Source organism: Phascolarctos cinereus, unplaced genomic scaffold, assembly GCF_003287225.1.
Source record: "Phascolarctos cinereus isolate Bilbo 61053 unplaced genomic scaffold, phaCin_HiC Scaffold_5;HRSCAF=322, whole genome shotgun sequence".
Classification (NCBI taxonomy): domain Eukaryota; kingdom Metazoa; phylum Chordata; class Mammalia; order Diprotodontia; family Phascolarctidae; genus Phascolarctos; species Phascolarctos cinereus.
Window position 1 is genome coordinate 143,502,769 of NW_027555958.1, and position 25,142 is coordinate 143,527,910.

Genomic DNA, 25,142 nt, shown 5'->3' on the forward strand with positions numbered 1-25,142 from the left:
ATTTCCCTTCATTTTATTTTTACTCACTATTTTCTTTTTCAGTCTCTCTTTTTACCCTATCCCTGTTACCTTACCTTTTTCCCTACCCTCCCAGCCCCAACTTTGATCATTCCTCCCAGAGTACCCCCATCCTCTCCCCTACCCCCGATCTCAATCCACACATCTTTCCAAAAGTCCTCCCTATCTTCTCCCCCAGCCTCCCAAACCCCAACACACACACCCCTTAAAAGTTCCTTCCCCCTCATCTCCCAGTTTTCTCACCTCTCTACATATTCAGAAGACTTCTACACCCTTCCATATGTACATAGATGAGAGTAAGGTTCCAACATTTCCAACCTTTCACCCCTACCTGCTTCCTTTGTATTTGTTTCTTCCTTTTATGCCCCATTTTTATAATACAATTATTCCCTTTTACCTTTTCCTATCCAATTTTGTTTTTTAGAATCACCCCATCATACACAATTCAGCCCTAACCTTTCTTTCAAACTGCCTTAGTGATGATGATAGTTTTAAGAATGCTGATAACATTTTCACATTTATAATAAGTAAACAGTTTGACCTTAATGAGTGCCTTATAATTAGCCTTTAATGTTTTCTTTATATTTCTTCTGCATCTTTACCAAATTTTCCATTGAGTTCTGGTCTTTTTGTTACAAACACCTGAATATCTTTCAGCTCATCAAATATCCATTTTTTTTCATTCAGGATTATACTCAGCTTGGCTGGGTAACTTATTCTTAGAAGCAACCCCATATCTTTTGCTCTTCAAAATATAATGTTCCAAGACCTACTCTTTTAGAGTAGAAGCTGCTAGGTCTTGTAAAATTCTGACTGTATTTCCACAGTATTTAAATTGTTTTTTTTTTCTCTTGTTGCTTGCAATATTTTGTTTTTAACCTGGGCATTTTTAAACTAGGTTATGACATTCCTATAAGTTTTCCTTCTGGGATGTCTTTCAGGTGGTGAATGGCAGATTATTTTTTTTCTATTTCTACTTTACCTTCTTGTTCTAGAACAGAGATTCCCAAACTTATTTGGCCTACTGTCCCCTTTTTAAAAAATTGCTCAGGGGGAGCTAGGTGGTATAATGGGTAGAGCACCGCCCTGAAGTCAGGAGGACCTGAGTTCAAATCCAGCCTCGGACCAAACACTTGACACTTACTAGTTGTGTGACTCTGGGCAAGTCACTTAACCCCAATTACCTAAAAAAAAAAATTACTCAGCATTGCCTCCTTCCTCTACCCTGAAATCTACTTTAACTTTTTTTTGAAATTTGCGTTATTTAAAAAATATATAAATTTTAAAAATAACACACATTAAATTTAATAATTTATTATGCATTTATGGTTTTTACCTGCATTGAAATTTTGATGATGCAATATTGCTTCACATAACCATATAGTATTATATTGTAAACAAGTCATTACATGCACATATTCTGGCCAACGCATGCTGGACTTCCTGACAATATGTGACACACTTGCCTGTCAATACTTACTTGTTAAGACCTGTAGGTGAACTTGACCACTGATAGGTTATAACTTGCATTTTGTGTGTTTATTTAGAAAATAATGTAATCACTACTACTTCAATTCTGTTACACAACAGGTGAAGCATATATGAACAGTTTTTCAAAGTTTTCTTCTTTTCTCTTCTTTCCTCATGCTTCCATTCCCCCTTGTTTTTATTAAAGGCCCCCGGTTGCACCTGAGTCTACTACTACCACCCCCCAATTGTTACAGCATGGGGGGGGAGCAGGGGACAGTAACATCCACTTTAGGAACCTATGTTCTAGAACTTCAGGGGAATTTTCCTTAACAATTTCATGTAATATTGTATTCAGATTCTTTTTTTGATTATAACTTTCAGGTAGTCCAATTTCTTATATTGTCCCTCCTTAATCTGTTCTTTGGAGATGTTTCAGATTCTTTTCTATTTTTTTTCTATTTTTATTATTTCTTGGTGTCTTATAATGTCACTCAATTCCTCTTGCCCAATTCTATTTTTCAAGGAGTTATTTTCTTCCTTAAGATTTTGGACCTCTTTTTCCAATTGGTTAACTTTCCTTTCATAATTTTCTTGGATTGCTCTTATTTTTTCTCCTTTTTCATTGTGGAAAAGGGGCCCACTTGCCTTGTTAACAACCAACAATAACCTCTGACTAACTGCCATCAACAGGCATATAGACACAGGAGTTCTGAGAGTGTCAGCACCTCCCATAACTACTGGTCCTGCTTCTAGTCCAGTCTTTACAGTCATCATCTGGGGAGGTGATTCTTTTGGAAGAGGGGCCAACCAACTACCATGTACATGTTGGCAACCTAGCCAAATCAACATTACCACCTTGCTCCACATTTCCTCTCAGACCTTAACGGAGACAGCTCAGGAGCCCAAACCCAAGAGCCTTTGGAATAGCAATGCTTCCAGGTCAGTGTCCATAGCTGTTATCCTGGGAGGCATCCATATGAAGATTCAACTTGGCAATTATTCCTACACATGTTATAGCTTAATCTTTTGAAGATCTCCGAAAAGAAAAGTTATTGTCACCAAGGTCCTTGGCACTTTCAAATGGTTCAACATCAGAAATTGATATGATTTTATCAGTGCAAATGACATTAAAGAAAAGACATTGTCATTTGTTTTTCCCCTATTAGAAAGAAGTTCCTCAAGAGCAGGGACTGTTTTACTTTTGTGTTTGCATCTGTAGTGCTTAGTATAATATTTTGCATATAATAAGCATTTAATAAATTCTTTATCCATTCATTCATCTATATATCTATATATCTTATCATCTATCCATCCACTCATTCATTCATGTGGTTAGCAATAGGTTAACACTGAAAATTTTGATTAGAGGAATGACAGGACCATATCAATGTATAAGGAAGATTTACCTTATCTTGGTATGAAGGGTGCCTTAGAGGGGAGAAAATGAAGGGAGGCAGACCTATCATGAGATAGTATGATAGTTTGCAATAAGGTGGTCATGACAGCCAATACAATGAGGAAAAGAAGAAGGGGCGGACGTGCCATCCTTAGATTTCATCAACAACATTGGATAACTAATTAGACATGATAGGTGAGAAAGAGCCTTGATTTTCTCCTCTGGATCATGGGAATAATAGTACTTGTTCCTCCTACCTCACCAGAATGTTGGGGATAAAAAAGGAGCATAGACTTCTGGTGCTTCCTTGGTGAATGTATTTTCCCCTATGATACTCTCAGCTCCATGACCTATTTATTTCTCCTTTTGTGGTGTTTGCTGTTCACAGTTAGTGCTCAGGGAATACTGATGAGTGATGATTTCCAAAAATATATTACACGAGAGCTATAGTGTCAGAAAGATTTAGTGAGCATTTCACAATGTGCTCAGTACAGTGTTAAATTCTAAGGACAATTCCAAAAAGTGTGAGGCATGATCCTTTGTTTCTAAGGCATTTGAAGTCTCACTGAATAGAAAAGATAGGTGAACAGTGAGGTGATGGTACAAGACGGCATCTTATTAAGCAATGACATGAATGGCACAAGCAAAAAAAATGATTAAAAAAATCTTCCTTCTTCTGGAAGGTAGAAGGTAGAAGATAGAAAAAAAATCTCAGATAGCTATATAAGTATAGGCGTAATACTATTGACTCACTCTTAGAACACAGGCTTAGGCTAATAGCGTCGCAAAACTAATGTGGTTTGTGATAGAATTGAAGCCTTGGTGCCATTTTTTTTCTTTTAAAAATATTTGTTAATGCCTTCAGGAAATTGCAGAACCCCTTTAATGATCTCTATGATTTCCTGGAACCAGAGTCACAGCTTTTAATACCAGTATATTACCAGAAATGCAAAAATGTCATCAAGGAAGTCTGACAGAAAGAGAAAATAGGTGAGTCTTGTGGTAAAGGAGAGGGATGTTATGTGGACAATTCAAGTGCTCCACTGATATCTTTATAAAAATCAGATAGAGTAAGTAAGGCTTTGTAGTACCTTGCGTGTACCTCCTTGTGACAAACTTATAAGAAAATATGGCTAAGAATCCCACAGGCTGGGAAGGTATGGATGGTTTGTGACCTATCTCACTGGTAATGTTCAGATGGATGAGATCACATGTGCATTTAGGTATTGACACATTTTCTTTTTCTTTTTTTAACAAGACCAATTTCCCAACATAACCTCCCCTACAAAATTCTCCTTTGTAATAAAGAAAAGCAACTCAGCAAAACCCAATGGACAGCAACCATGTCTGACTACATTCCTGTGGTCAGTCTCCCTGTCACAAGTCTCTCCCTACTGTAATCTAGCCTCCATACAACTATTAAAATGATTTTTCTAAAGTTCAAGTTCAACTCTATACTCATTAGACTTAAGTAATTCTTTATTACCCCCCAGGGAGAAATACAAAATTCTCAAAGTTTTTTTTAAATAACTTCTCCCACACTCACCCCACTTCTAGTCTTCTTATATCTTACAGCCCACTACTTTGTGATCTAGTGACACTGTTCTTTAGCTGTTCCTTGAAGAAGAAACTGTCTTTCAACTCTAGGCATTTTCACTGGCTGTCCCCCATGCCTAGAATACTCTCTCTCCCCCATCACTGTCTCCTAGTTTCTCTGGCTTCCTTCCCATCCCAGCTAAAATCTCACTTTCTACAAGAAGCTTTCCTCATTTCCCCTAAATTCTGGCACCTCCTCTTTATTGATTATTTCCAATTTATCTTGTATGTATCTTTACTGTACAGAGTTCTTTGCCTGTTGTCTTCCCTGTTAGACTGTGAGTTCCTTGAGAGCAAGGATTGCCTTTTGTCTTTTTTTTTGTATCCCCATTACTTAGCACAACACCTAACACAGCAGGCACTAAATAAATGTGTCGGCTGACTGACTGGAAGTCATTATGGACAGGGTACTCCAACATTCTTAGTCCAGTTTTAAGCTTTAGTAGCTTAAGTCAATGGAGTTTTAAGCTCTAGTAGCTCCACTATTTGGCTTCACTTGCTTAAAACTTCACTGACTTTTGGAACACCTTGTATTATTCTCCAGGTTCTGCTTTCTTTCCTCTACATCAGTTCATACAGGTTTTCCTCTGTTTTTCTGAATTATTCCTATTCATTCTTATTTATGATGCAATAATATTTGATCGCATTCATAGTTGTTTTTCCATATCGTTTGTTACCTGAAAAGGAATGTTATTTTTACACATATGAGGCATTTCTTTCTGTCTTTGATCTTCTGGCTAGATACTCAGGAGTATAGTTGATGGGTTATAAGGTAGGAACAGTTTAGTAACTTTCCTCACATAATTAGAAATTGGTTCCCAGAAAGGCTGCCTTTATTAATAACTTTACCAAGAGACTATTAGCATTTCTGCTTTCTCCGACATTGATTATTTTCCGTGTCTTATCTCTGCCAATTTGCAGGGTATGAGAAGAAACTTCAAGATTGTTTTTGACTTACATTTTTCTTATTGTAATGATTTGAAGCATTTTCCATGTGGTTATTGGCAGTCTACAGTTCTTTCTTTATTTTGGCAAACTTTTCATATTCTTTGACCAATTGAGGAATGATTTAGTACATCTGAGAAATTACGATTTTGTCCAGGACATTTTTGCAAAGATTTTCCCCCCATGTGACACTTTTTCTTATTAGAGTTGCACTGATTTTTTTTAAAGTGAAAAGCTTTTACATTTTTGATATTCAAATTGTCTGCTCTGTCTTTTGTGAATTTCTCTACTTCTTTCTTAGCTATAAATTCTCATTGTACCTATAGTTCTTAAAGGTATCTTCTGTTTTCTACTTTAAAAAGTGATGTAACTTTTTATGTTTGTCACATGACTTCAGAGCTTATTATATCATATGTTGTAAATGTTTGTCTAAACCTATTTTCTACCAAATTGCTTTCCAGTTTTCCTAGTAGTTCTTGTTGAATGTATTAAATAAGGTATTATCTCTCCCTTCACCAGTAGTGACAGTTTGTTGAATGCGTTAGTTTGCTTCTGGGTCTTACTTATATAGTCTGTTTCACTCACCTTCCTTTCTATTTTTTAGCCAGTGCCAAATAATTTTGATGATTGTTTTTAGGAGGGTTAGATGGTATGTGATCTATATCTGTGATTTCAAGACTATAGGGAATTCACTATGAAAACTTCTTCCACTAATGCAGATCAGCAACTTATCTATTATTTTTCCAGAAAACTTTACTTTTTAGATGAAAGTTTCTTTTTATTTTTCTTGTTATAAAATAATTTTAGCCTCACTATTTGTTATCCCATTTCTTGTTCTTTTGAAGTGTTGAGGGTGAAAATTAGGCTGAGAAGCAATTTCTCATTTTATCATCTTGCCGGAATTTTGCCATTATTTCTTAAAATTAAAGAACAGACATTATTCTTCATATTTTTAAGATGGTTCAGTGGCTTAAATAAAAATGCATGGAACAATTTCATTCACCAGAAATATTGGAAATTAACATTATAAAATTAATTGAATTGCTAAAATTCATTAGTTGTATGATCAGAATTAAAGTTATATGTGACAGAGGAGATAACAACATTTCCCTTTATATAGGAAACTTTGGTTGTATATCTTAAATTCTGAAATTGCTGTTGCAATGATAACGTGATAAATGGTGAGGAAAAAACTATTAAGCTCCTAAAGTTTAATCACAAAAGAGACTGAAAGGCACATTTTAGAATACATTGTAATCTAATTCATTTGTACAGGCAGTATAGGAGTAATTGCATTTTATCTCTTTGAATGTACCAATGGCAGAAATGAATGTATTTTCCTTTAGCTTTTGGGATATGCATTTGATACTGAATCAGTCTCATTTTACTAACTCCCTCTACCATTCATATATTTTTATGTAATTTAGGTAAAGCATACACAGTATTTTGCAAACCTTAGATTGCTATGTGAATGTGGAGAATGGTGATTGATTGATTATCTAGCATTATTCTTGTTCATAACTGTCATGGAAGATTGACCCAATGTTCTTCAAGACTCTTCCTCTGTGTTTTTTTTTTAACAGCAGAATGTAAGCCCATAATGGCAGGAACTATTCCATTCTGCCTTTGTGTCCCAAGTTTCTTGTGCTATACATTACACATGGCAATATGGAAGGAATTTAATAAATATTTGTGGGATTGAGTGGAATTTTAATATTCCATGGTTCCTTAGGTTGTCCATTTTTAACCTCTCATACTATATCACCTATATATTTCCTTTTCTGGCATATATGTTCTTTATGTAGATCTATTAATTTGCTGATTATGAGAACAAACCTCATAGTTGTTTTGATTTTTACTTTAATGGTTGGAACATCACGTGGCTATTGATCATTTGCATTTGTGGTTTCAGAAAATTTTTTTGTATCATTTGAGCACTTTTCAATTGGGGAACTATCAAATCTATATTGTTATTGTTATTTTCTTTTTACATGCTATTTTTTGGAAGATTATCATTGGTAACAGCCTATTTGCACTCACCATTCAATGTCCTTCCATTGCTCTTTGGATGACCTCCTATTTTTATTCTTCTGAGATTATGGCATGTCATGATACCAAATACCCACATAATATCATCAGGAGTATATGTAGTGTGTGTGTGTGTGTGTGTGTGCGCGCGTGTGTGCTTTAATGGGCTTTTGTGGGAGCTGGCAGCATGACATCATTGAAAATGCTGTTCACTTTACTAAATGTAATCTCAACTGGATCTCCTCTTGTACAGTTCTTAGCACAGCTTGTTGACCATCTGCCCATTGCAGTGTTTTCCAAGATATACATACTGGTGTGTTGTTTTTCAGTTGAGTCTGACTCTTTGTGACACCATTTGGGGTTTTCTTGGCAAAGATACTGGAGTGGTTTGCCATTTCCTTCTCCAGCTCTTTCTATAGATGAGGAAACTGAGGCAAATAGGGTTAAGGGATTTGCCCAGGGTCACATAACTAGTGTCTGAGGTCAGAGGGCTGTTGTGAAGAATAAATGAGATAATGCTTTTGAAATGCTTTGCAAACCTTAAAATGCTGTGTAAGTACCATAAGGCAGTACAGTTCTAGTTTTGTTTTTCTTTCTTTTCTGTTGTATATGTTCTTTCAATGGGCCTGCCCATCACAGTTAATGCTGTAATCTTGACTGTATATATATTTACAATAATAGTAGCTGAATCTAAATAGTGTTTTTAATTTTTGCAGAGAACTCTACGCTTGTTCCTCACTATAACCATGTGAGACGGCTTGTACAGGTAAATTATTCTCGTAGGAGAATACTTGAGGCTCAGTGAAATTAACTGACTTAACCATGGACATATAGATTGTAAGGGTTAGAGGTAAGATTAAAACCTTTCTTAATGTTAAGTACAATGTCTTCCCATTGTCTCTCTTTTTCATCTACTCTGTTTTTGCAGTATAGATCATTATGCTTGTTTCTTTTGAGTGACTATAGACACACAGCCACTATGAGATACTTTTTATTCAAGACAAAAATAGATGTAAATGAGAATTTGAAATTGTATTTGTGAGTGGGAGAAAAAACTACAAATGGAAATAGTATGTTTTGGTGTAATGGTGGTTTCTCTGACACACTTCCTTGCCCCAACATAACATTCCTTTGTGGTAGTAGCATGCTCACTAAATAGGCACTTATCTTTACTGTATTACTGTGATTATGTTTGGTCATGCTCGTAATGATGGTTCTTCATTTCACTATGTCACCACTGGTATGGAATTGGATATCTTCTGTTGCAGTAGATCTTGAGTCCATGGCTTGGTGGGGCTGAGCTGGTGAAAGCCTTCTACCACCTCTAGGAATACAAATAATGCAACTGTTCCCATGCCATCTCCTTGGACCTGTCATTGTTTTAGTCTCCTCTTTCTCCTCTCTTCTCTTCTTCCCCCCCACTAACCCAGTGAGATAAAGCTTATAGGAATTATTATTTCCATTTTACATATGAGAAAAGGGAGCCCCAGAGAGGTTAAGAACTTTTACTTTTATTTGATAGGAGGGAGCCAGTGAAGAGTTTTGAACAGAAGAGTGACATGATCAAACCTATTAATTATATTTTCATTATCTAGGCAGGTTAATATTAACTTCTACCTCAATAGCTTTATAAGTTAATGGATAGTGGGCCATAAAAGAAAGAATGATTCATTAGTCAACTTGGAACTGATATCTATAACAGGATAAATTCTTAGTTACATTTTTGAGGGCAATTGCATTCACAAGGAAGTGGATTCAGGTAAAATCCCAACCCTCACTAATCCTATGATTGAAAGACAGATAACATGCATTTCTTTACCTTGTATCTAATAAAGCACAGCTACAAAGTTTACCACTTTTACTTAGATATTTTCCTTCTAAGCTAACTATAAATGATGAAAAGGAAACTTTATGAAATGACCAAATCATGTCTCCCCCTGGCTTAAGTATGGCATTACTAGCTGTTATGCTTCCGACACTTGAGGTGATCACTTAATAATGTCACATTATCAAAAACCATCAATAGGTTCCCAGGAATGCTAAATTTTTACTTTGAAGTAAGGAAAAACAAATTAGATTTTCCCCCTCCCTGTTCATATGGCTAATAGTCACATTAGATATGGAAAGCAATCAAATTGGAGTTTGTTGGTCTAGGTTGAAAATTGATCAATCTATCTGTATCCAGAGAAAAAATTGATTTTGATTAGGTGGTAGATATGAATAGCATGAGTGAAGGAGGAAGGGGAAGAACCTGGAAATGGCAATGGGGGTTCAAGGAAGATTTCCTAAGGAAAGATCCTCTTTCCTTAGGAAACATGTTGCACTGAGCAGGAGATGAAAGGCTCAAGGCTCTAGTGCACTAAACATAGTGCAGTAGGCCTGAGTTATTTTTTGAGTTCTACACTCTATCGAGTACTATACTACATTAAGGCATTATAGAACAGCCTGCGTTGGCAAGAGAGGTCTGTATTCCTTATTTCCAATCAGTTCTTCCTTGTTGTTAGTCAAGTCCATAATAGCATTTCTCCTTCCTCACAGTAAGCTTATCTCTTTTATAACAAACAGACATTTTTCTATTAGACATCTTCCAAGTTTAAGTCCATTGTTTTATGTCTCCTGCAATTATATCCAAGCTAGACAAAAGAATAAGACAAATGCCAGTATTATCACCTACATTTTCTCACATTTCTTATTGTGTAAAGTATTTCCTTTTGCTTGACCTGAAGATATTTCGTTGAAACTGTATTGACTGACTTTTCTTCCTCCTCTTTTACCTTATCTGTGGATATTCCCTAAGGCTCAAACTCTGACCGTATGTTCTTTTTTTCTCGATGTGTTATCACTCATTGATGAAATCATCCACTTTCTTGACCTATACTATTACCTTTAGGTAGATGAAGTCCAAATCTTTATCTCTAGCTTTGTATTCAACTGCCTACCAGAATGCCATGAAGCCAGTGTGTGTGTGTGTGTGTGTGTGTGTGTGTGTGTGTGTGTGTGTGTGTGTGTGTGTGTAGAGTTCTAATAGAGATAAAAGATCATGGTCATGAAGGGGAATGCTATTCTGAATTTGATTCTAACTAATCAGGAGAAACTGACTGGTGAGTTGGATTCTAAAGGAGTTACTAGGGAGACACTAAGAGGAAAATTATATATAAACTTATAGCAACACCTAGCCATTAAATATGGCAAGAATATACCTGTTGGAAAAGGAATCGTTTTTTTTTAAAGTGGAGTGGAAAGTTACTTTCAGCTGAACAATATGAATCAGTGCAGCTTTTATATTTTGTAAAGCAGCAGTTCTCAAAGTATGACCCAGGGACCCTTGGGCATCACTGACCCCCATTCAGGGGATCTGTGAGGTCAAAAATATTTTCATAATAATACTAAGATGTTTGCCTATTAAAGTGTTTCTCTTTTTTCCAACTACATATCTGTGTGAGCCTGGATTTTCTTTATATGCTCCAACCAAAACAACATATCCCAACAAATTGAATGCAGAAGTAGATATGAAAATCCAGTTGTCTTCTATTAAGTCAGACATTAAAAGATTTGCAAAAATATGTATAGCAATGCCATACTTCTCACAATTTGTTTTTGAAAATATAGTTATTTTTAATAAATATGTTATGTTAACATTTAATTGGTTTGTTATTACTTTTAAAATGAATTAGTATATATTTTAAAACCTTTTCAGTTTCAACTTCCAAAATGGTAAATATTAATTAATATAACCCACATAAACAATGGGGTCCTTAATAATTTTTAAGTGTGTAAAGAGGTCCTAAGACCAAAAAGTTTGGGCTATGTTGCTTGAGTGTATTGTATTACTGCATGTCTGTAATGACTTTCTGCTCTGGCTGTATGAGGAGGTACAAGGAAATTAAAGGGAATGATGGACTTTTGAGTTGATCATGTGAGGAAACTAAGGTTTTTAAATAAATTCTGACATAATCAGTGTGGAGAGATTGCTTATGCAGGTGTTGGAGGGAAGCTACTGTCACTTAAAGAAAAATAATCAAAAGATTTTTTGATGCTAAACTGGTCCTATGGCTGTGCATTTTAGAAAGCATTGAATAGAAGACTAGAATTCAAGGTAAGTTAGAGAGAAATATTCTAATCAGGTCTGGAGAATATGATCCATTCTAGATGAAGCATTTTTATTAGTAAAGGATTAGTGAGAAAGGTATTAAATGGTTGTACCTTGTTATTTATTACTCTAAAAGCTTACTTCATATATTTACTATTAAAACTTACTGTTTGGTCATTAATAGCCGGCATTTATGCAGGCTTTAAAAGCACATCATATGTGTTATCTCATTTGATCCTTACCTTTGATAATTTGAGTTTATAATTGTTTATAATTTTATATTTATATTAATGTTTTAATAAAGACAGTTTTTTAAATGAAAAAATACTAATCCTAAGTCTCTATCTCAGTTAATCATGCCTATGGCATAAGTCTTATAATTTTAATTATATAACCAAGATCAAAGTACCCATTGCCACTTGGGGAAGCATACCCTAATTGGAAATGTAAAGAAGTTTCTAAGGTGAGAAAATGCTCTTTTGAGTGATGGACATTCAAAAAGAAATTGAAAATGTGTAAGGTCATGTGCACATTTCTACCTGGATATCTGCAAATCAAACCAGGCTTATCATCTTCCCCTCAAACCAGCTACCCCTCCTGATGTCTCTATTTTTGACAATGGTGCTATTATTCTTGAAATCATCTTTCATGCTTTTCTCCCTCTCACTACCAACATCTAATCAATCACCAAGTTCTGCTAATTATTTCTTTGCAATTTACCTTAAAGTATGCCTTCCTTTCAATTCCCACAGCTACAACTTTAGGTCAGATGCTTATTACCTTATGCTCAGTTCACTGCATTAGCTTACGAACTGATCTTCCTATCTCTAGCCTCTTTCTTTTTCAGTCTAACTTCAGTCTACCGTTTCCAGGTCAATCTTGGAGGCTTGGATCCGCCTCTCCCTTCTTCAGATACTTTGACTTGGTCCCCATGACTTAGAGAGGAAAGTTCAGTTCTTTGTTTCCTGAAATCCAAAGTCTATCTTTCCAACTTCACCTCTCACTCTTATTCAGCACAAACTGTTTACCAAATAGGTCTTGCCCATTTGCTTTTGCTTACACTTTTTCTCACACCTGGAATGTCCTCTGTTCTGCTCTCCATCTGTCCAAATCCCAGATATTTAAATATTTATGTCTTCTATGGATCCTACTTTGTTTGTGGCTACGCAGAGAGTTCTCTCCCTTCTTTATTATTTTTTTTTGTTATTCAGTTGTTTCACATTGTGTCTGATTCTTTGTGACCCTATTTGGAATTTTCTTGGCATAAATACTGGAGTGGTTTGCCATTTCCTTCCCTAGCTTATTTTATAGATAAAGAAACTGAGGCAAACAGGGTTTGCTTAGGGTCCATACCACCTATTTTATATTCCATCACGTACTTTCTGTTGTTGTTTAGAGCTGCTTTGCCATGGGATATAATGAAGGTGATAGTGGTGTGAGCTTTCCAACTGAAAGAACTGGAGGATAGTACTGGTTTCATACAATTCAGCATCAAACCACTCATAAGTCTTTTAGAACAACTGAGTAAAGCAGAATTCAGAGAATTTTTTGTCAAACTTGGTACCTCGTTGCTTATCTAGTGAGCAACTGACCCCAGGCCTTATCTTGGTATCCCCTTTAGGCTTCCTCATGATCCTTGTTTTTGCCCTAGTTTCTTTCTGCTTCAGATGTCACTTAACTGCCTTTGGTCCTACAGATCTTTCTTCCCAACTCCAGCCTACATAATCCTCATTGTCCAAGTGGGACAGCACCAATCAGCTATAGCCTGATAAGTTCAAACCATAGACCTATTCAGGTGTAGGACTGGGGGCAAAAATATGCAACCTGTCTTGTATTGTTAATTAACTTTTCATGTGAATGAGTACATAAATGAAAAAAAAAGTTTATTAAGCACTTACAGTGTGCCAGGCCCTGTGACTAGTCACATTTGTACATTTCTTATGATTCCTACTATACTTTTGGATAAAAGTAACCACATCATTGATGTTTTGCTTCCCATGTCATGAATGTTGCTGTGCACATTAGAGTAGCTCAATACATAAAATTTTTAAATGAATGCGACTTCATGGAGTGCTCCTAATGCTTGCAATAGTGAGGGGAAAATTTATCACCCATTCCATGCCCTTCTTGATTTTATAGACTTCAATCATTTCTCCTTTTCACCTTGCTTTTATAGATTCAAATTCTAATTATTTTTGTCTTGTCCTCATAGATTTCTAGCAACTCTGTCACTCTCAACATTTTTGAAACCTTTCTTTGTTTTCTATGATATCAGTCTCCAATTTACTCCGCGCTTTTCTCAAATAACTGTGAGAATTATTTTTGTTAAGTATAAATAGGGTCACATCTCCAGTGTGTATGAGGGTCGCCATGTCATGAAGCTGGATAACTGATTGACATTTAGGTGACAAATCCCAGCTGCTCTCAGTGGTCTCTTGTCAAATCTAAATTTCTTCTCATGTGTTTTAAGGCTGTACACTAATTAGTCCCTATCACCGGCACGCCCTTGCTTCTAAGTATAATATGGTTCATATATTTTGCATTATAGACATTCTAACTTGCCTACTGCACATAAACAATATGAGATTGAAGGTAGAGAGAAACTAAGGCAGCAGAGAGACTAGCCTAGTGTTTGCCAATCAAAACTAGGGTAGCTCCTGAAAAAAAAAAAGGTTGGGCCACCTGTGAATCAAGGAGGTTGAACTGAAAATAGTCGCAGCTTTGCAAATAGCTGAAGTTCCATGTAAAAATGATGTTTTCACGTTTATAGTGTGGAATATTGTTCTCCTACTAGTCTTTTCAATCACACACACCCATAAAAGTACTAATTAGCCACAGTTGCATCATCTGTGAAAGTGAAGGACAAAGATATAATGCTAAATTACTCATAAAAATATTTGGGACTTTTTTTCTCCTTATTTTGTTTCTTCCTGTTGGAAACTTAGCCAAGGGAATTTCAGATGACAAGTGAACTTGTGATACTGTCCAACAGCTATGACCTTTTCATTAATATTATAGATTTAAAACAGGTGAGCCTTTGTTTAAGAAAAGTCATTATGTACAAAAATCTGAAGTTAAAAAACAGAGCAATTCTATGTCGGGATGAAGGTTAGTGATAGAAGAGATCATTTACATTAGAGAAGAAGTCTTTGTCCTGTAATGGGATTTCTTATCCCTTTAAATTGCCCTATTTCCTAGCGCCAATACATTGGTTCTGACGGAATTGTTCCAAATATCTGCTACCCCTAAAATGAGAGGTCTTTAAATAGTAGCTGTACACTGATTATTATCTTGTATTTGTTACATATCCTTAAATTAAAATAAAGATTGTTATTACTTTTTTAGTGTCCCTGTTGCTATCACCATCATTTTTCACTGCCATTCTCAGACTAAAAGAGCAATTATAGTCTACTTAGATTTCATAGGAGCTACACTTGGAGAAAAAAAATGCAGCCTGCCTTTAGACCAGTATTTTACTTGAATTATGAAGATTCAACTTATACAAACATTGTGGTGGTCTACATTGGGTAAAGTGGGGTATACTTTGACACACACTTGTGGGGCAACCCTCTTGATAATATTAAAAATAGAAACATGCAGTTTTTATAAATAAAATTACAACTTTCAATGAATGGATATTTATTTTTGTGTGCCTTGAGGGATAGATAATATAAAAATTTATCTAATTATCTTTTAGTGGGGTGGGACAGTGTTAGATATGCAATAGAAAATGACTGTAAAATTATTGAATCTCAGAGTTGGAAACATTTAGTACAACTTGTACCTGAGCAAGTCTCCTTTTTATAACATCCACACATGCAGCCATAAAGTCTTTTTGAAAACCTCCAGTGACAGAGAACTCACTGCCTCCATAGTAATCCACTGTTAGGAAGCACTGTTAAGAAGTATTCATCTCAGTGTCTAGAATAGGTTAGAGACCCAAAGTAGCAGTCTAAAATAAAGACTTGCTGAATTGAAGTCATCGGGCCAGCATTTTCCTGAAGGATTGAACTGAGCAAGAGAAGGGGAAAAGTGGAGATGTTCAGTTACAAACACCTAATGAGTCTCTGCTCTTCCCTCTTCTACAGCACCATATAAATTATTTTAGTGGGAGTCCCATGCTTCTCCAGCTCTGCTCCCCTTCTTTGCTCATTCAAAGTGCTATGGCTAGTGCAGCAGTCAGTAGTCCAGGGTCCTAAAGCTGGAGGTCTGTTACAATACCCCTGGTGTTCCTCACAGTGGTCTTTGGTGTCCTATGGCTTGGAGGTTACACATGGTTTTTCCCAAGGCATGACTGCATCAAGGAAGGTGCTATGCTCTACGAGCAAAGCAGAATTGTAGTAGCTCAAAAGAAATATGGGATGCACAAATTTAGAGATAAATCCATTCCAAATGCTAGTATGGTCTATTTGTGCCTGACCCTCGGTAGAGCCTTGTGAGCTTGTATTGGTCTGTTCAGTCACAGTTGGATGCTGTACCTTGACCCCAACATAGGAATGTCATTTTGGTCCTCTTTGAGAACAATGGACTACGACTAACCAACCAACACCAATATGTGGTCAACTCTAGATGCTTCTTGACATACTGAAATTAGGCTTAATGGTATAGTGACTAGAGTGCTGGACTGAGAGTCAAGGAAACCTGTGTAAAAATCCTGCTTCCTGTACTTAACAGTAACAAAAACAACTAGCATTTACATAGTGCTTTAGGATTTGCAAAGTGCTTACAAGTATAATTCAATTTTATCCACATAATCGTGGGAGATAGGTGCTATCATTATCCCCATTTTACAGATGAGGAAACTGAGGTAGACAGAGACTAAGTGATTTTTCCAGGATTACATAGCTCACGGGTCACACAATAAGTGTATGAGGCTGGATTTGAACTCATCTTCCTGACTACAGGTCCAGTATTATAGCCACTGCAGTGTAGGGTAGGAGGCAGAGATGGATTCATTCATAGTAAGCTCTAGACCTCAGTTTTTCTCATTTAGAAAATGGATTTGATTCCTAAGGTCTCTTCCAAATTTAATATGGCTAGACAATTTTGTGAAACCAAAGGGTTTTTTTTGAAAATTTTGACATAATTTATTTGAAATTATACTAGAAGCTGAGAAAGCCAAGAAAAATATGATATCATGCAACACATGATGTTTACTATTCAATACCAGGTAAAACACAACATCTAGTTAAACTGTTAATCTATCATACAAAATATATCAATAGAATATTGAACTTGGGGAGTCTATTTTATTACTGCGTCAATATAAAAGGAATTAGTGATGAAAACATACACAAGAGACATTTTGTAACAAGATTCAGGTCAGGAAAATCCAAGTCTGAACTCATTGATATGTATCCTTCCTTTCTTCACAATCACTTTCAGCCTTTACATAAAAAAAAAATATGATGCAGTGATAGGTATGCAACTTTTAACAAGCTTGCCATGTTTCTTTGGTATGCGCCAACTAGAAAAAAAAAGACAACATATTAAAACCTAGAGCATGAAAATGCATTAAAAGAGCTACAAACAAAGTGATATGAAAATTGAAAGGAGATAAGGAGTAAATCTCTAGTAGTTGGATTTCAGGCATCATATTATTTTGGTGGAAGAGATTTTTTTTTTTGGATGACTGGACTTCCCCTGCACTCCTCAAATTATGGCACACAAGGTCTTTCCCCTCTTTAAAGTCAGTTCTAATATTGCAGAACATTGTGCTTACAGTAGTAGATTAGAGCACAGGTATCAAACATGTGGCCCACAAGAGCTCTGACTATGCCCTCAACTAGATTAAAATGTAATTTGGAAATATTTAACAAAATAAGTGCAAACATACAATAAAACATAGTTAAAATCAATATGTGGCTTTCTAAGTCAACTTGTGCCCTTAAGAATCCTTATGTTTAGTGACCTCCATTTTAATTTGAGTTTTACACCATTGACTTAGAGTATACAGATGGGACAAGAAAGGGTCACAAATATTTTCTCTGCTGTGTCTGTCAGTTAGATATTCCTTGGAGTTGGAAGCTTTTAAAAATGGTAAAATAAAACTTTAAAAATAAAACTCACCTGGATTTTCCATTCACATTTTACTATAAATGATTTTGTCTTGTTTTCCTAAGAGATTAGTACTACTGGAATGGGAACTTTAATTGTAGGAAATTCATGGGATTAAGGAACAATTGGGGAAATAGCATGATTAAGTGGAAAGATCTTTGGCTCAGGAATCACAGTACCTGGGTTCAAATTCTATCTCTGATACTTACTATCTCAGTATCCTCAGGCACTGAGTCCCAGTTCCCTCACCTTTAAAATAAGAGGTTCAGAATAGATGGTCTCTAAGATCTCTTCCAACTCTAGTTCCAATATCCTGTGAATTTTGGAGCACTTTGATGTGGGGCTATCTTTAGGAAGTGAAAGATCCACATTAGGGCATAGGGGAGAGAAAGGAGAGAGGCAGCGCTTCATGGGGAGGATCCAGAAAGGGAGGAGCGGGAACACTGAAGGAAAACTTCACCTACTTTTCAATTTTACCCAGGATCCTAATAGCAGCCGCACCTCTTGTTTTCAGTCTCCCAGATTTACTACCTTTGGCATCTATGTGTTAAGTTGCCAATATTCATTCTAGGACTATTTCATAAAGATCACAAAAACCATAAAACACAGTTGAAGCTTCAAGACTCATTCTTACTGGGTATCTTGTTCTTCCTTGAAAGGCAGAATATTGCTGGATAATTAAAATGTGCATATCTTTTGTTATAGGTGGTTCTTTGGTTCAATCAAGAGAGTAGATGCAGAAAAACAACTGCTATACCCAGGAAACCAGAATGGTGCCTTCCTAATTAGAGAAAGTGAAACTCAGAAAGGAGACTTCTCCCTTTCAGGTATGGAGGTTTTTTTTTTGTTGTTGTTTTTGTTTTTGTTTTTGTGGGGAATCAAGGGTGAGGGGAGGTTACTCATTAACTACAGGGTATTCCAAAAGTCTTCAGGTCAGGTAGGGGGTATAGGGGATAGAGAGCTAGGCCTGGGTCAGAGAAACTCATCTTCCTGTGTTCAAATCTGGCCTCAGACACTTACTAGTTGTGTGATACTGGACAAGTCACTTAACCCTGTTTGCCTCAATTTCCTCATCTGTAAAATGAACTGGAGAAGGAAATGGCAAACCACTCCAGTATCTTTGCTAAGAAAACCTCAAATGGAGTCATGAAGAGTCAGATACAACTGAACAAAGACTGAACAGCATTCCAGAAGTCTTAAGTTATTAAAGCTTAGAAACACACGAAGACTTTTAGATACCTTGTATAAGCTTGGGGGCCTTGTTTACTGTGCATCTACTATGGGATCATGGGAGTATTCATTTAAACTCTGTTCTTTTTGTTACCCATGTAAAAGCAATGAAGTTAAGTATATTATAATAATTCTTAGGGGTGATGGAATAATTAGTGAAGGATTTCAATCTATGGCTAAGAACCAGTAATTTCAAAACATAACTTCTATACATTAACCCTATGCAGTCAAGATACAAAAATGGAAAAAATATGTGTTCAGGCTGCATCTACCTATTTCTACTGTATAGGTACCTTTTAGGAAGAGAATATGTAGGAGTCAGACACTGCACAATTATCAAATTGGTATGGCCACAATTTAGATTAACTTTTTGTGCTTATTTACTGTTGAACAATAAATAAAATATGAATTTGAATACTGTATTTAAATGTTTTTAAGTAATCCCATTACTTATGGGAGATTAACTATTCCATAGCTTCTTTTACTCACAAATTTTTGTTAACTTAGTTATGTATGCAGCTACACTGCTTAAAAAAAAATAGAAGGGACTCCCCCTGCCCCATTCTTCTTTTGTTGTGTTTATGTGATTTTTGTTTTCAAAATTCCGTACCTTTCAGAAGTGTTTTGCATCAGTGTGGAATATCCTTTCTTGAAATAAACACTCTGACATGATGAAAAAAGTACTGGATTTGGAGCCAGGGGGTTTGTGTTTGAATACTACCTATGCCATTTATTTCTTGTGTGACTCTGGGCAAAATTACATACCCTTTGTAGATCTCAGTTTTCCTATTTCCAAAAGATAATCTCCCTGTTATATATTCCCTGAAAGTTAGAATAGTTCAAATGACTCCATGAGACATGAAGAAAAATTAAAATGAAGAGGTTAAATCAGAGGACCTCTAAGGTCAATTCTAGCCTCAAATCTATGATTTTATGATTCTCAGCTTGAGGTCAAATATCATTCATCTCTTCTACAAGACCTTCCCTGCCCTCTGGGATCATTTCTTCCTTTGAAATTTCAGAGAAATTACTCTAGCCACCAGTTTTTTCTAAACTAATTTGGATATGGAATACTTTTGTGCTTGAAATATCTTGGCAGGGCTCATAAATGCTGCTTCAGTCTTGAGGTAAATTTGGAGTTATGGAATGGTCCTGGGATAGATAAAGGTTGGTAAATTTTCAAAGAGAATGGAGAAAATTAAAGTTATTTTCAAATGGATAAATTATTGTACATAATAATTATGCTTAATATATAATTATTCCATGTTTAGTCTTTTAGAGGGAAACTTGCTGGCATTTAAATTTTTCAATGGAATCTCTGTTCACATTATTACAGGACACAGATGGACAGAGGTTGGTCTATCCTAATCTAATTTAACAAGGAATCCATTAAGCACCTACTCTCTGAAGATATTATGCTTTGGGGACAAAAAAATTATCCTTGCATTCAAAGAGCTGACCTTATATTGGGCTGCTTAAATTCTAGATAGCACATGTATACTTGCATTATCCATATTTTTATTCCCAAACTAGGTATAAACCCCAAGGAGGCAGAAATCCTGCAAAATACAGTTTGATAACCTCAAAACTTAGTGTATTGGGCTGCACACAGCAAGTATTCAATGAATATTGGTTGATACAAATAAAGTTGCCTGTTAAGCACTGCTAGTTCCCTATCTACGTGTCTAATTTCTCCTAGGTGGGACAGTAGCAAAAGGGGAAGAGAACACGAAGTTATGGCCCATATGATTGCTCAGTATCAACACAAACATTCCCCTAAGTTTTAGGAAATCACTTCTGCTTTGATCCATGAGTTAGATATTTTAAAATCATATCTATTTGTTATCTAGACCCAGCTGTCTCCAGCTGTGTCCTGGTGCACAACTTCTCCTCACACTGAATGCTCCATGTTCCTGGCTTTAACTACCATTTCCAGTGTTCACAGATTTCTCGGTCTGTCTGCTTGTGCCTTCCTGGGATAGAAAAAATGACTTACTATGTTGTTTTTTTCCTTGGATTTTCTGATAAGGACTCAGTGTGACGCGTTTTTGGAGATCTGATCAGAATTGTTGAGGGGTGGGTGTGTGTGTGTGTGTGTGTGTGTGTGTGTGTGTGAAGCTTGGCTGTACTTCATGTTACTCTACCCTAGGCTCTGCTCTAATAACTATTTGAAGTTCACATATTCATAGAATTTGAGAATAAAAAGGGAACTTTCCAGAGATAATCTATGAAAAAAAATCATAGTGAGTCATTTTGCTATCCCAAGGAGGCTCAAGGAGATGGAGAAGACTTTGTACACTGGGAATACTGGTCTAGCCAGGAATAGTCATGTGGAACATTCTAGTATAGGGAGAAGTTGTGAAGCAGAACAAGAGATTCTGAATCCAGCAAAGAGGGACTGAACTTTGTGCAGAATACAAGAACAAGTATCACCTGGCCACTTTGTTTCTTGCTGCCCAGTTCTGGGTCACAGATCCAAGGCTGATTGAGGAAGGAACTGTTCCTAGGGGTGCTGTTTCAGGAGGAGTGGTTATATTCAGTCATGTACTTTCCATTGTTGTTTAGAGCTATTTTGCCATGGGATATGATGTCTGAAATCAGGAAGCAGCCTGGAAAAATGAGCAAATATAAAACAGCATCCCACTAATTAAAAAGCTATGATGTTGACAAGGATGTTTAAGACACACAGAAGAAAAGAATGATCCCCAAACATCTACAAGCAAAGCTCCAACACAAAACATGGCTAGGGCACAAACTCAACTAGAATTCTGAAAGAAATGAAGCGAGAATAAAAAAAAAAAGATAAAAAAAATTTCCAAAACCAAATGAGAGCACAAGAGGAAGAAAAGGAAAAGAAATGAGAGATATAGAAGAAAACTACGTAAAGACAATTAACAACTTGCTACAAGAGGTACAAATCTTGACCTAGCAATAAACTCCCTGAAAATTAGAATGAGTTAAATCAAAGCTAATGACTCCAGGAGAAAACCAGAAATATTGAAAACAAAGTCAAAAGACTGAAAAAAATTAGAAAAAAATGGAAGGTATCTCATGGAAGGTATCTCATATTCAACTGACCTTGAAAATAAATTGCAGAGAAAAAAAAAGTTAAGAATCATTGGACTGCCTGAGAATTATGACTAAAAAAAAGCTTAGATATCAAGAAATTATTAAAGAAAATTATCTAGAACTCTTAGAACAAGGGTACAAAGTGGAAAGATAATTCTTTCTCTTCCTATCTTTCTTGCTCACCTCTTGAAAGAAACCCCAAAATGAAAATTCCCAGGGGCATTTTAGCCAAAATTCAGAGCTTCCAGATACAATATAAATACTATGAGTAGCCAGAAAGAAAGCATTCAAGTACAGAGGAGTCTCAGTCAGAATCATATGATTTAATAGCTTCCACTGTAAAATAATGAAGAAATTAGAATAAGATATAGGGAAAGAATATAAGCTTATAACAAAGAATATTTTACCCAGAAAAACTGAGTATAATCCTATTGGGAGTAGGAAATGGATCTGCAATGAAATAGAGGACTTGCAAGCATTTCTGATGAAAAGACCATAGCTGTGTGGAAACTTTGAAGTTCAAATACAGGAGTCAAGAGTGAGCCATCATAAGGAACTAAATGTAGATTAATTGCTTATGTACTAATATGGGAAGACAAACTCTATCATCTTCAGGGTCATAGAGGAAGTCTAGTTAGACTGAGGACCTGGGAGTGGTTGTGTTATTTTTCATGATCTTAAAAGAAGAAAGGAAAGTGAGGAGAGGAGAAATAACATAGTGGAATGAGAAGAGTGAAGGAGGGAGAAAATGATGTCACATAATCAGGTTACATAAGGAGAAGTCTATACAAATAAGAAGAAAGGAGAAGGGCACAGTTGATACTTGAACTTTACCCTCATGTGAACTGGTCAAAAGAGGGAAAAATTTACACTTACACCCACCTATCCATCCACACCCACACCCCTTCTCCCTGTCATACATACACATTGCTAGGTACATAAACGTTGTTGTTCAGTCGTTCAGTTGTGTCCAACTCTTTGTGACCCCTCAACCATAGCATACTGGGCTCTTTTGTTCTCCATACTGTTTATGGTTTTCTTGTCAAATATCCTCGAGTGGTTTGCCATTTCCTTCTCCAGTGAATCACTTTTTGTCAGAACTCTCTGCTATGACCTATGTCTCTTGGTAAACCTGCAGGGCATAGCTTATAGTTTCATTAAGTTACATAATCCCTCCACTATGACAAGGCAGTGATCCAGGAGGAGAATATATAAGCATACTTATCCCTTAATAGAGAAATTGGAGAGAAGGGAGAGGGGGCATTGATGAGTGAGAGGGAAGGCACATTAAGGGAGGGATTAATCCTAAGCAAAACAAACTTTAAGGATGTACATTTATATTATGTATATTTATAGCATTTTTTGAAGGTCAAAGAAATGGAAACTGAGGGGGTGCCCACCTATAAGGATTGAATAAATCATGATATATGATTGTGATGGAATACTCTTGTGCTGTAAGAAATGATAAAAGGAGTGGTTTCAGAGAAACCTGGGAAGGCTTGTATGAACTGATGAAGAATCAGGTGAGCAAAATAAAGAGAATGATTCATATAGTGACAGTATTATAAAGACAAACAACTTTGAAAGACTTAGGAACTCTGATCAAAGGAATAACCATTGTGGATTCCAGAGGACTCACATGATGAATCATGCTATCCACTTCCTGACAGAAAGGTGATGAATTCATAATGCAGATTGAGACATTATTTTTTGGGGGGAAGGGGTCACAGCCAATGAGGGGATTTGTTTTGTTTGACTATATGTGTTTATAATAGGGTTTTGTTTTTTATTCTTTCTTAATTGGAGGGAAGGGAAGCAGATGGAGATAAGGCAGATTTTTGTTGATTAAAATTTTTTAATTCAAAAAACTCCTGAAATAGGGTATCGTTAGTATAATGGCTCTTTCAGAGGAGCTCAAGCGTTGACTCTACCAATTCTTTCTCTGTGAATGAACAAGAGTTATGGGGTTCTGTGACTCACTTCCATCTCAACTTCACAGTAAAAGAATATTAAAGATTGAAGGGAACTATGATACTATCTAAGTTCATCCCTCTTATTTTGCAGATGTGGAAATTCATATACCCCCAAAGTATAGTGAGTTACTCCATTGGAATAGAACTAATTTATGGCAAAGTCAGGTCTAGAATGAAAGTTTCTAGATTGTTAGTCCATGCTCTTTCCACTAAATCACATACTAATTCATGAAAGACAGTTCCACAGTATGTATATGAAATATACTGATTTATGTGATAGTATTCACTCTTCTCATTTTGATTACACTTGCATTAATATGTGGCAGATGCTCTGTTTAGAGCATAAAAAACGACTGGCCAATCTTTATGCCTAAATCATACCGACACATTACTCACACAGAACTGCTTATTTAAATGCAGCTATGTTTGTTTTTCTGTCTTGTGCCAACACCCACAGATCAAATCATAGCCAAAAGCCAGGTTAAAAGTTTGAGTTAGTTTGAAAAAAAGGATAGACTAATATTTCCTGGATAGATGCCAAATGAAAGTAGCAGTCATGAAATAATTCCTGTGATCTGTACCTGGGCTTCAGTGAGTAGTTTAAATATCTTCTAAGAAGATATTGTGGAATAAAAAAACAAGACAAAATGAAAACCAACAGCATGAAAGGACTTAGGACAAAGGACTCAATTATTAGAATATTGGCAGTGGAGTGCTATTAGTCTGTGATAATACTGTAGAGTATAATTATGGATATAGAGAGCTTATACAGACCTTGCTTAGGAACCTGAATATCATTTTGAGAGCCTTTTCAATGAATGCAGATCATTTATAGTCTTTTAAACAAGTGATCTGACTGCTTTGTGTTCACCAGAAGCCAGAGTATATATCATTCAGGACTCTGGAATGACATATTTCCTTATTGGATATAGAGATGCTCCAAAGAGAGAGCAAAAGAGACTTTGTATAAAAATTTTCCTATTATGCATATATATTTTGTTTGCATGTATGTATGTGTGTATGTATGTATGTACATATGAGTTTATCATGACTGCTGATTACCACTAATGCTCTTCAGATGTACCTCTCATGGATTCATTCTGTGATGTTATGGATATCCCCTTATTCATCCAGAATCCATGATTTTCAATTTTGCTGACTGCTGTGTTGATAAAAGAACCTAACTTCATTCTTTCTCTATCTCTCTGACTCTTCCCCATTACTTTTCCTTAGAAGCTTTGTCTTCATTCTTTGGAGCTCTATGGTAGGT

The 25,142-nt window shown here is 36.0% G+C and overlaps 1 protein-coding gene across 2 annotated transcripts in view; it reads left to right on the forward strand.

Moving 5' to 3' along the window:
- The window catches only part of FRK (fyn related Src family tyrosine kinase), a 140,057-nt gene that overhangs the window by 74,044 nt on the left and 40,871 nt on the right, over positions 1-25,142 (forward strand). For both annotated transcript variants that reach the window (XM_020971650.2, XM_078155185.1), the window contains one exon: positions 18,306-18,427. In XM_020971650.2, the coding sequence (XP_020827309.1) occupies positions 18,306-18,427 (122 nt within the window). The remainder of the gene's footprint in view (positions 1-18,305; positions 18,428-25,142) is intronic.